At 55.3% G+C, this 11,471-nt stretch overlaps 2 protein-coding genes across 2 annotated transcripts in view; one reads left to right on the top strand and one right to left on the bottom strand.

The window, feature by feature from the left end:
* The first annotated feature begins 12 nt into the window (after window positions 1–12).
* Window positions 13–5,838, top strand: LOC109523153 (insulin-like growth factor-binding protein 6). The gene is made up of 4 exons (XM_019882109.1): window positions 13–563; window positions 1,120–1,154; window positions 1,640–1,759; window positions 4,318–5,838. Exons 1-4 carry the CDS (start codon window positions 215–217, stop codon window positions 4,429–4,431), a joined length of 618 nt encoding a protein of 205 aa, XP_019737668.1. The 5' UTR covers window positions 13–214; the 3' UTR covers window positions 4,432–5,838.
* A 756-nt stretch (window positions 5,839–6,594) lies between these two features.
* LOC109523146 (phosphatidylinositol 5-phosphate 4-kinase type-2 gamma) overlaps window positions 6,595–11,471 on the bottom strand; it is a 10,227-nt gene continuing 5,350 nt past the window's right edge. Inside the window, exons 5-10 of the mRNA XM_019882095.1 lie at window positions 10,760–10,906; window positions 9,967–10,005; window positions 9,762–9,875; window positions 8,037–8,292; window positions 7,813–7,916; window positions 6,595–7,699 (exon numbers count right to left, since the gene is read on the bottom strand). Of these exons, the coding sequence (XP_019737654.1) occupies window positions 7,619–7,699; window positions 7,813–7,916; window positions 8,037–8,292; window positions 9,762–9,875; window positions 9,967–10,005; window positions 10,760–10,906 (741 nt within the window). The 3' untranslated portion in view covers window positions 6,595–7,618. The remainder of the gene's footprint in view (window positions 7,700–7,812; window positions 7,917–8,036; window positions 8,293–9,761; window positions 9,876–9,966; window positions 10,006–10,759; window positions 10,907–11,471) is intronic.

The raw sequence follows: 11,471 nt of genomic DNA, 5'->3' as shown, positions 1-11,471 counted from the left end.
TTTCCTCTCTCTCTCTCTCTCTCTCGCTCTCTCACACTCACTCACTGCACGCCGCCTTTCAGCTCTTTAAAAGCCGGCACCGCGCCGCGTCGCTCCGGAGCTCGGTTCTGGCACCGCAGGGGACCCGGCCGCCGTCGTCCTCGAAGCGGGAGAGGGCGCCGAGGGGAGCCATCGCTTCAGCCCCGTTCACCTGGCGGCGCGCAGACTGCCAGAAATGCCTCGGCTCCGGAACTTGACCGGCATGGTCTTCATCCTGATTGTTCTCGGGGCGTCCCGGACGGGGGCCAAGCGTTCGGGCCCCTTCAAGGTGTGTCCCGGCTGCGGGGATCCGCTGGCGGCGGCGGCGGCGGCGGCGAGGCCCCCCAGGGAGCACAAGCTGGCCGGCAGCACGCCGCTGCTGGTCCAGGGGGAGCCCTGCGGCGTGTACACTCTGAGCTGCGCCAAGGGGCTCCGCTGCATCCCGCCGCCTGGGGAGCGCAGCCCCCTGCAGGCTCTCTTGCAAGGCAGGGGCCTTTGTGTCAAGCAGATCAGGACCGGTCCCACCGAGAGGCCCCACCCCACAGGTGAGCACACGCACACCTTTCTATGCGCTCGCGATAGAGGACGTGCTGAAGGCCACCGATGGTCCATTTCAAGCGGCGTGCGTCAGAAGGAGCTCCAACATCCGGTGCTGCTCTGCAGTGCCTTCCTTCACACCGACCCCCCCCCCACCCCCCTTTCTGGCAATTTGTTCGCAAGTTGCCCAAAACGTATGTGGGACAAACACGGAAAGGCTGAACGGCCTTTCCGTGGGTGCTGCCACAGTGTCCCAATAAGGCGATGACCCGCATGGACGTGACTCGCGCGGTGTTCGGCGTGACCGTCACGGAGGCGCCGACATCCCGATGGAGGAGCTTTTTACTGCCAAAGCAAGACTCTGTCGTGTGAAATAGAAACGCCTCCACGCAAATGATCTGAGTCACTGCCGATGACCGCCGGTCCGTCCATCGGATCGGTCGCTCGATGGCTTGAAACGCTTGTGTGCGCGCACCAATCAAGCTCCGGTCGCTCCCGTGTGATGATGAGAAGGCAGATGCTTGCGTTTCACTAATCTGCTTTTGCCGTATGGTCTTCTCTCAGGTCCTCATCCGTCACACAGCGGTGACAGTGAAAAAGTAAGTCGTCGTCTTCTACGTCGTCGGGCCACCTGAACAAAGCCTGCCTGACAAGGTCACGCCGATCAATTGGGGATGGGTGCGCGCTTTGAGGAAACGTTGCGCTTTCACGTATTCACACGCGGCATCGCGCGGTACGACGAACCGAGTAGGATCACAATTGGCCAGGTTTCAAGCCCACACCAAATATTTGCACTTTCACCCGAGGCTTGTGGAAGGAAGAGGATTGATCATTTGGTCAATTGGGACCAAGTCTCACAAAAATCGTCCAAAGGTCATCGGAAAAATCGCCAGCAATGTGGAAGAACAACGCGCTGACGTAAGCTGACGGCAAATGTGCCCCGTCGACGTACTTTCTCCGCTTGCGGCCGGAAGGCGGCTCTCGCGCGACACAGCGCGTGCGAGCCGACGCGTGACCCGACGCGATGAAGCCTCTCTCTCGTCAGCTCGGGCCCCAGTCGCACTCCGCCTTGCGTCTCTCACAGGCGCCGTGCCGCAAGCTGCTCAACAGCGTCCTGAGAGGCTTGCAGCTGACCGTCATCCAGTGGGACCGCGACATCTACATCCCCAACTGTGACACCCGAGGCTTCTACAGACAAAAGCAGGTCAGGAAGCCAGCCGGCCTTGTCGGCAATGCCGGCACGGTGCCCTACCGGATGAAAGCTGCGGCAGAAAATCAACCGCCGCCTTCCTCTCTCTCCCTCGGCTCTCAGAGAAGAAAATAAGATCAGCGTTTTATGACGACCGCTTGGCGCGTCGGCCTCGCGGCGCAGAGGTGTGCGGGCTTGGATTGCGGCACCGGCCGTCCTGTGCGCTCTTCGCCTGTTCTCCCCGTGCGTGCGTGCGTGCGTGCGTGCGTGCGTGCGTGGCTTTTCTCCGGGTACTGCGCTTTCCTCCGACACTGCGAAAACATGCGTGGCCGGTGAATGGAACGAGCCGAATTGTCCCGCGGTGTGAGCGCGGATGCTTGTTGGTCTCTGTGTGCCCTGCGATGGGCTGGCAAGCGCTTCGGTTGCTGGGAGAGGCTCCTGAGGATACGCGGGTCAGAAAACGGACGGATGGAAACACTGTCGTATCAAAAAGTGGGACCGCCAGCTTCGACAACTACTTTTCACCAGTTGCCTTCAGTTAGTTGCGTGTTTTGATTCACTGGTTAACTGCGAGACGTTTTCTTTGTTTCAAATGTCTCTGTGGAGATAAACGATGGATCTCGTGAATGCTGGGGCTGGCCACAAACGGCTGGCGTTTCAGATGCAGATTGGAGTGAATCTTTGAAGATGGCGGCCGGTGTGCCGGCGGGTGCGGCCGCGCTCCTGCTGCTTGGGCTTTATTTTCCATTCGCAGCGCTCGCCGCTCTTCTCCCCGAGTCTCGACCGGGTTCCGATCGCTAGTCATTGTTGGATTTGCGACAATTCGTGGCAAGTTGGGCTGCGTTTGAGCACGCGAGTGGCGAGATGACGTGGCCTCCGTTTCTGCCGTGACCTCTTCCGCCGTCGTGCGCGCCCTTCGCGCAAGCGCTGCTCATGTGCTCCTCATGAGGCGCTTAATATTCACGGGCGTTGTCCTGAAAAACCACGAGCAAAGGCCCCGTGAAGACTTCTTGACTCTTAACCCTTTCGGGGACGGCGGTTACTCCAGTGGACAACCAACCTATCATGTTGTCAGGTTACAGGTTGTCATCGTTGGGGCCTGAAAAGGGTTCCTTTTGTGCACCGCGACCAGCCCGACACATGAACAGGGACAGATTTGAGACCTTGTTCTTGCTTATGGTCCACATGTGTCAAACTTGAAAGTCTTGGACAATGTGATTTCAGTTTTCTTCCACGAAGCTGTGAAATCTGCCGCTCCCAAGTGCAGCTGCCCAATTTTTAACCCTCTCGCCGCTGGTCGGTTCTCTTATACCTTGAGTAACGTTTGCGTTCCCTCCTCAAACAGAGAGGAACTCACCTCTCGGTTGAACTCATCACGCCGTGCCATCCCGGATTCGGTGGCTCCGTTGAAAACTGCAGTCAAAACCCCTCCGTCGGTCCTGGCCACGATCAACAGCAGCCTGTCTTTTGGTATCGTTCCCCCAACAATTCAAACGTGCGGCGGTGCCACCCTTTTGTGGTGCTGCCCGTTTCCAAGCTGCCTTGCATTCCAAAAAATCTGCCACAGGTGGTGCGCATGCAGTCGAAACCTTTCCGTCTTGGAAGTCTTCCGGTCGGGTTTGAAGATGATGCATAGCGCAGAGTCAGCACTGTGACAAGATTTTAATGACATCCTCCTGGCAAATGACACCGGAGACTATGCGTGCCTGGTTTTGATTGGATTTAACCGCAGCGTTCGATCCGGTGGATCACAGCATTCTGTTGGCTCATTTGCAGCACCTGGTGGGCATTGGCGGTAGCGCCAATGAGCGGTTTAGGCTCTATTTAGTCGACAGAACCTTTGGGGTTAGCCTTGGTTGCTCTGAGTCACAAAGTGCCCAGTTGGTTATCCCATCGGATTGAATCATCAAGTTATTCTCGGGACGTACGGCTGCAAATGACCAGTATTATCTTTTCAACCAAGAGATCAGGAATCGCTGAACCATTTGGTCCGTAACCTCTGTCAGAAAACCAGCTCAAATGTCGATCGTGGTTTCCGTCAGAAAAAGCGGTCCAAAATCCTTGCGATGGCCACCAAATGCGTCGGGACTGAGAGCGACGCACGCAAGAGGGCCATACGGCAGGGCACGTCCAGCTGCGGGCCTGGGGGGCCGCCGTCCTGCCTGTTTTGCATTGCAGCTCTCTCGCCTGCGACACGATTCGGGTGATCAGCTCTGAAGCAGCATTCGAAACGACCCTGATGATTTGAATCAGGCGCGTTGCTCCAAAGAGAGATGGAAACCAGGCGGGACATCGGCCCTTCAGGACCCACTTTGGACACCCCCGGCATCCGGTATTGACTTGGGTGAATACGCTGCGCCACCTGAGCGTGTGTTGTGCGCATGCGTGTCACTTCCTGGATGGACTTGGAATGCGAAGGACTCCATCAGAAAGATCGGCTTCAAAACAAATCAAATCAAATCAAATTTTGTTTTGGCGTGAACCTTTCCGGCGCCGGCGGCCGGCGCACACGCTCTCTGTGTTTTGACGACGTGCAATTTTCTCTCCGCCATCCTTTTTGCCATCCCACCCAGTGTCGCTCTTCCAAAGGGATGCAGCGCGGCCACTGCTGGTGCGTGGACGAGGCGGGCGCTCCGGTGCCCTCCCGGACCGGCGAGGACGCTGTGCTACCGTGCGACGGCGAGTGAGAGCCCAGCCTCTGCCCTCGTTCTGCGCCCGGAGGAAGCCGAGGAGGAGAGGTGCTCGGGGAGACCTTGCGTGGGCTACAGTAGATCGCCACTGCCCGGACAAGACGTAACAGGGAGGGAAGACGATCCGCATCAGTCAGAAAGACGGAGGTGGACTCGCAGCTCAGGCGTGCGCGTCCGGCTGCGTTGTCGGTCGACAATACCGCTCACGCTCACGCTCTCTCTCGGCCGTTGGTGCCGGAATACTTTCCTTGCCTCTTGCCCGGGCTTTCGGGTTGCATTTTTATTTCCTTTCTGTTCGGGCTGTACCCAAATAAAAATTCTTGGCCAAACCCAAAATGTGGTTTTGGGTGAGTGAGGAACGAAATGCCAAGCAGCAAAACACAAAGAAATTGGAATCCTTTTTTTATTTTAAATCTTTGCCTGGATCATTTTTTGGGCACTTTGGCAAATTTGTCAAAGCGCGAGCTGTGTGCTTCCTCCCGAACGACGCGCGCGCTTTGTCACCGCCGGAGTAGAGGTGCAGTCCTCGGCCCAGGGCCAAAGGTCGGCTGAAGCGGCGGGACAATTCGGAGCTCGTTTCACCGCCGCGACCGCCAGACCAGATCGGCCAACCCCCGTTTCTCTTTTCTCGTCTAATCTTACCCCAAACTCCCAAGTCAGTGCCGTGCTTGCCAGCACACCCGCAGGGCTTCTTTTGAAGGGGGTTCTTTTTTTTTTTTGCCCCGTTTTGGCAGCGCTGCTTCTGTGACACAAGCGTTTTGCCCGGAAAGCGAAAATAGCCCTTTGGGCCAGAAATTTTCAGTCGGGGCATCCCTACTTTCTACTTTCGAATAGCTGACACTGCCTGTGTTTGTTGTGATCTCAGTGGGCTGCAATACGGTGACACAAAGGACAACAAATGTGTCTCCCTCACCATCCTCTCTCCCTCTGTCCAAAGCTGCTCTCAACAAGTCGATTCTCTTATTTATTTGGGGGTCTGCTCATTGCATACTATTTACAACCTTCCTTCCCTTCTATTTTTGTGGATGTTGTGTGTGGGGATGGGGGGGGCAATAGTCACATGAAAAAGCCCCGGGATGCTTTCATTGTCAAGTGAGTGTGGTGAATGCTTGTCGGGTGATCGTACTTTCGCTATGTTGGACTTTAGTGCGTTGACCGCGTGATCCTCTGAAGCGGCAGATAAAAAGAAAAAAAACCCCGTATGGCTGTTTTTCCTTTTCAAAAAGTCGTCAGGCATATTTTTATACACCTCAATCTATTTTCGATATGAATTATTGCTTTATTGAACAACTACAGTATATTGCCATGTATTTTTATATTGTCAGCTATTATTTAAAGACAGAGATGATTTTTGTTTCATGTTGGTGTTAAGTCTTTTGCTTTCGGGGCACCTCACTTGATGGACACGTCAAGCTTCTGTTCTTTGTATTTTGGCCTTGTTGATTTGAGAGCCGACAACGTCCATGAAAACATTCTGTTCTCCTCCACGTGTCACAACAGGAAAGAAAAAAAGTCGTCCAAAGTCCTAAAAATGGGTGCGCTGATGCGTGATGACAATTGATGCGTTCCTGACCAATCTTGTGCCGACGTGTTACCGTGATGAATGGATGGATGGATGGATGGATGGATGTCCGCACGCAATGGACATGAGACATGATGAGAATCTATCGGCCCATGAATAAAACAGACCTGAACACCAAGCAACGAGCGGCTTCTTGCTTCCCGATCGGCAGCCGCACGACGCAGCGGTGAGACGCGCAGAAACGAATGCCACGTCCGTCGATGGGGAGCACGTTGGGGCGACAAAGTCGGAATTCCGATTGGGGAAGGGAGAAGGCCAAGCCTAAATCAAATCCCAAGTTGCCCTCGAGGCGGCAAACGGATGGAAGGCCGAGGGCAGACGACGGTGCTCCAGTTGTCCAGAGGAGGCCACAGCCCGTCCGGCGCCGCCGCGCTTTGGATTCGAACTCCACCCACCTTTTGAGTCAAACTTCGAGTTGAGGTGGCGTCTCTCAGATGGTCGGCTCATGAGGGACAAACGACACATTGGGGGCTCCTCCGTGACTTGCAGTTGGCAGCCAGCGTGTTCGAAAGGCCGGTGGGGGAGGAGTCGCTGCGCTCGCGTGCTTTGTCAGTCGAATGAAGAGCAAGAACGCAGCCTTTTTTGTTTGCGTGTGTAAAATATATTTTGGTCAAAATGGCCATTTGCAAAAATACAAGGCGTGCAACGGATGAGGCCTGACACAAAGGAGAGCGACTCGTGTCCACTTCCACGCCGGGTTTTTGGAACGTCGCATTCGGTGAAGCCGCTCAACTGCGGAATTGAACATAGCGTGCCGACGGCTCACGGGGAAACTCCAACGCATCACACCAGCAGCAAGAAAGGACCACGACAAGATGCTTTGAATTGAAATGGCATCTATTCAATAGCGACGTCCAATATTCTTTGATGAACGAGTGGCGTTGTCCTTTTGAGCAACAAATTCATTTCTTGCATTTTTGTCGCAGTCAAGTGCAAATTCTGCATGCGTGACTGTGGACGTGGCACACCTTTGGGGCATTGCTCACATCGCTCTCCATTCGGGAATGAGACCCCCCCCACCCCCCGCCCCCTCTGAGATTCACATCAGAATATGAGCGCGACTTTCAAGTGGGCCACGCGGCCCCCAAAACTGCTCCTAAATGGTTTGATTCCGAAAGACAAATGCGAAGCTCCGACGTCGGCGTGCCAAACAAAGTCATTGATGACGTCATTCGTATTCTTGTGCTTCAAAAAAAAAAAAAAAAAACGGCCTTCCTCTTCTCAGCCCAAGGTGAGGGACGGCGGCCCGCTTCGAGCGGGCGTTTCGATGACTGGCCGGGAAGCCATGGCCTCCAACGCCGGTCGAAGCGCGACGACGGTGCGCAAAAGCGGCCTCCGTGCGCCGCCAAAGGGAAATGAGCGCGAGGGCCGCCGTCGGAGAGGCCCTTCTTTTTTCAAACATCAACTCGTCTTTTAATGTACGAGGAAGAAACCGGCGGGACCTTTCTTCCCATCGGCGGAAGAGCGAGAGCGAATCTTCTACATAAATAAAGCGATATGAAGGCCGCCAAACACAACGCAAGAAGCCTTTTTTCTCCATGTCAACACATTCAAACGACGGCCCGCGCACGCCGGCTTTGGTCAATGCTAAGGCATTTAAGTTTAGGCAAAAATGTTGGCGATGAAGTCCCGGAATCGTTTGGCGTACTGCTCGGGGTGTACGGTGGAGATTTCGGCGCCCGCCTGCGGCACAAGAGCAAAACGTGCGGGTCAGAATCCGGCAAGCGGGAAGGCAGAAAAGAGAGCGCGAGAAAGCAAAAGAGCCACATTTCTTTCTCGCCGTCCGTCACACTCACCCCGTGCTTGACGGTCTTGGCCGCGTGAGCCGCTTTCTTCTTGGTGTCGTATTGAGTCAGGACGTCAATCAGGCCCATGAAGTAGACCTCCCTCTGGGGGGCGCCTGCAACAACAAAAAGGTGACAATGAAGGGCGTGGCCCATCAAATCAACTATGGGCCAAAAGCAAAAAGCACGATTTGGGCCAAATGCGGATGCAAAGCGGGCCAACTCGGAGCGCTCACCGGCGCAGCTGCCCACGGCGTAGACGTCCACGTAGGGGTCAAACTCGCCGGGTCCGAGAGGTTTGCAGTACGACATGTAACCGGCGATGCCCTCCGGAGACGTGCCGTAGGATCCGGCGGCGGCCAGGCCGTTCTCCGCCTCCGCGTCTTCCTCGTTGGAAACCTCTTCGCCTTCCTCTTCCTCCCTCTCGGCGCGGCCCACGTCGTGGATGCCGAGCAGCAGGCTGTAGTCCATGATCTTCAGCTTCACCAGGAACTGAGGAGGAAACGAGCGGGGGTCTCGTCAACCTTTGGACGGCGCTCGGGCCGCGTCGGCGATGGAACCTGCGATGGGCCCGGGCGGCCGCGGTGGCACAGAAGGCCCGACGACGCGCTTCGTGAAACGTCGAGTCGGAAGCGCAAAGGCCCACGTTTCTTTGCATGCGTTTTGGTTTGGGTCGCGGCTCGACGGGGACGCGGAGACTCGAGTTTGCGCCGCACTTTGCGGGGCTGCGCGTCGACGACTTCCCCGAACCTCGTTCCCGCTCTTGTCGGCCGTGAAGCGTCTCTCATCTGGAGTCGTGCTTCGTTTGCCTTCAACTTAGCATCCCGTCAGGCGTCACAAAAGATCCTTTTGTTGGTTGAAAAGTACCGTATTTTCACGACTATAAGGCGCCATTAAGTCTTCAATTTTCTCCCAAATGGACAGGACGCCTTATAATGCGGAGCGTCTCGTGTATGTGCCGACTTCCAAAGCATGACTGAGAGCGCTTCTGGCCGACGCGCGGTTTATTTCGAGAAAAGGCGCAGTGAATGACGACAGGCATGCGGAAGTCCGCCAATGAGTGAAGGGTGGGCGTGTAAGAGGACGCTCAAGGCACGCCCCTAGCAGGTACCAGTTGCCAGTGAGGGAAGCGTGCGCGTGTAACAGGTGAAGAGAAAAACGTGAGTACATTGTAAAATGGCTAAATAAAGTACAACCGAACTCAGTTGTGCCTCCGTTGCCTTTTTAAAAACGTGTTTTTAGCGTGCGTGCATGCATGCCGTATGTTTTACCATGCCTGGCTGCGCGTTTTGTCTATGTGTCAAACACAGAAATAGCACCCGTTACTGAGACTGCGCCCAACAATACGGTGCGCCGAATGGTCGTGAAAATACGGTCCCTTTCAAAAGGGACCGTCGTAAAACAAATGGCAATTTCGAGGGGAGTGGGGGGGGGGGAAATCGCAATTTGACCATTTCACCAAATTGTTCAGCCCCCGTCGAAGCCAATTCTTTAAATGAAGGACGGGCTGAAAATTGCGGGAGAGCAAAAAGTAGGCCTTGCGTGGCGGAAAAGTCTACCGGGCCGTTTGTCGTTCCTGCTCGCGATAGCAACAAAGAGTGAAGGGGGGGGGGGGTGCATGTTCTCAACGAAAAACGGCAAAAAAGATGACGCGCACAGCCGCGGGGCCGTATTCCCACAGAGGCGGAAGAAGGCCCGAGCTGTCCCAAAAGGGTCGTATTCTCGGCCGACGGACAAAGTCGGCGTCTCGCAGGCAAATTTGGAGCGGCCTGGACGCCTTGTGCCAATGTCGCCAAAACACCGAGAACGCTCCAACATCTCGGTCGAGCGAAAGCGACTTTTGGCGAAGTGGAGAAAGTGACACGACAACTGCTGGAGATTCTTTTCCCCCACCGATGGATGGATTGGGGGGGGGGGGGCCGCAGCCATAGGGAGGCGTCCCCGTTTGCCGGTCGGCTCACCTCCACATCTCGATTGAGTTTCTCCATGAACTTCTCCTTCTGCTCCTCGGTGACGTAGACCTTCTGCATGTTGTTCCTGAAGTCCACGTCTTTGAAGGTGGGAAGCTCCTTACCCTGCACGCCAGCCAAACGATTGCGTCATTCGCACGCGCGGTTGTGACGACGGCCAATGACATGCTCGAGAAAAGCGGAGTGGGCTTTTTACTCGTTCTTTGTCGCTTGCTTCCCGATCCACCAGAGAACCCTGCGGAGAAAACCAGACTGAATAGCCGCGTCGTTCTCACACCTTTCATACCGAACGCCGCTTTTTAGCGTCGTAGGCCGGAAGACTTTTTCCGCATCTTAAAAATGCGTCGACATCTTGTCCAAGGGCGCACGCGTTATCCAAGATCAGGCAATTTACAGTTTTGATCATTCGATGGTCTCCCCCCCCCCCAATCTTAAAACAAAAACCTCCGCAGCAGATTTCTCACATGAGCATTCAAAAAAAAAAAAAGCAACGCCTTGCCCTCTGGGGAGTCCACTTTGCCATGGATTGGGAAGGATATTTTGGATGCTTGACCCCCGCCTCCTCGTTTGTCAGTCCGGGCGCCGCTTTGACCTTCGATCGCAAGGAGTCGAGCCGCATGAAGATTTCGGGTTTTCTGCCCATCAATACTGAACGCAAGCATACAAAGCGTCCTTCCCGATTGATTTTTGACTCGATTCGAAACACAAAGCGCAGCTCAGGCAGAAGGAGCACCGGATGCCAATCTCAGAAGATGGAAGATGGGCCTTGGGCCGGAAGAAAAACAAAACAACTAAATATGGCAGGCTTGTTATTTGGGTTTTTTTTTGGGGGGGGTCCTGTCAAGCATCTACGAGTGGAAGAGCGGAACCACTGAAAAGGATTGGTGGGAAATTGATCCCAAATCCGAGTTCACTCCAAGTTGCAGCCGAATACGTGTCGCGCTTTTCTCTCGGCGGCGGCGCAAGCGGAAAGCGGCGTTTGGCCTCACCTTGAGGTCGTACTTCCTGTGCACCACGATGCGGTGGCTGAACATGTTCCTCATGACGATCAGGTAGGTCTCCTCGCTGTCCACGCTCACCCGGTACATTCCCAGGAACTGAGGCAGCAGGGTGCTCCCGTGACACTTGACGATGTGCTGCGGCGCCGGCGCCGGCGGCCATTTGGACAAAGAAAGAAAAGACGTGAGGTGCGCAAGTTGACATCCTTGAATTGACAAGCTCACACGTCCTCGGGGTCAACCATCGGAGCCGTTTTTCCAACACTTGCTTGCGCCGGGCTTCCAAAGTGTCCATGATGAGAAAAGTCGAAGCCCAAAAGGGGCGAGTGAGAGAACCAGACGGGCCGCAGCATACTTGGACCGGTCGGTCGGTGGCTCGGTCCGGCCGACGCTATTCGAGCCCGGCCGTCTTGCTTGCTTCCACGTTTTGCATCTCGACTGCGGAAAGCGCCAAACGCGGCTGAGCTCGCTGCCTGCCTGCCTGCGACCTTGAAAGGTAACGCGAGCCAGACACAAACTCCCCCCCCCCCAAGTGTATTCGGTGGCAAACGGGAGGGGCAAAAAAGAAAAAAAACAAACAGAGCTTGCATTTTGTCACCCGCAGTCAAGTGGGCCGTGCAACCACCGGCAACAAATTCCAACAAGTCAAGCCCGCCTCTATTCTCCAACTATCCAAGCAAATGTGCCCAAATACGTTCACAAC

The sequence above is a fragment of the Hippocampus comes genome, unplaced genomic scaffold, assembly GCF_001891065.2.
Source record: "Hippocampus comes isolate QL1 unplaced genomic scaffold, H_comes_QL1_v1.1 scaffold475, whole genome shotgun sequence".
NCBI lineage: Eukaryota > Metazoa > Chordata > Actinopteri > Syngnathiformes > Syngnathidae > Hippocampus > Hippocampus comes.
The sequence above is the reverse complement of the archived record's forward strand: the minus strand, read 5'-3'. Positions and strand labels throughout refer to the sequence as shown.

Bases quoted from the DNA above. Each gene is read 5' to 3' on its own strand.
- LOC109523153 (XM_019882109.1), top strand. From the start codon at position 215: ATGCCTCGGCTCCGGAACTTGACCGGCATGGTCTTCATCCTGATTGTT. The intron at 564-1,119 runs GTGAGCACACGC...GTCTTCTCTCAG, and splicing joins CGAGAGGCCCCACCCCACAG to GTCCTCATCCGTCACACAGC. The intron at 1,155-1,639 runs GTAAGTCGTCGT...CGTCTCTCACAG, and splicing joins ACAGCGGTGACAGTGAAAAA to GCGCCGTGCCGCAAGCTGCT.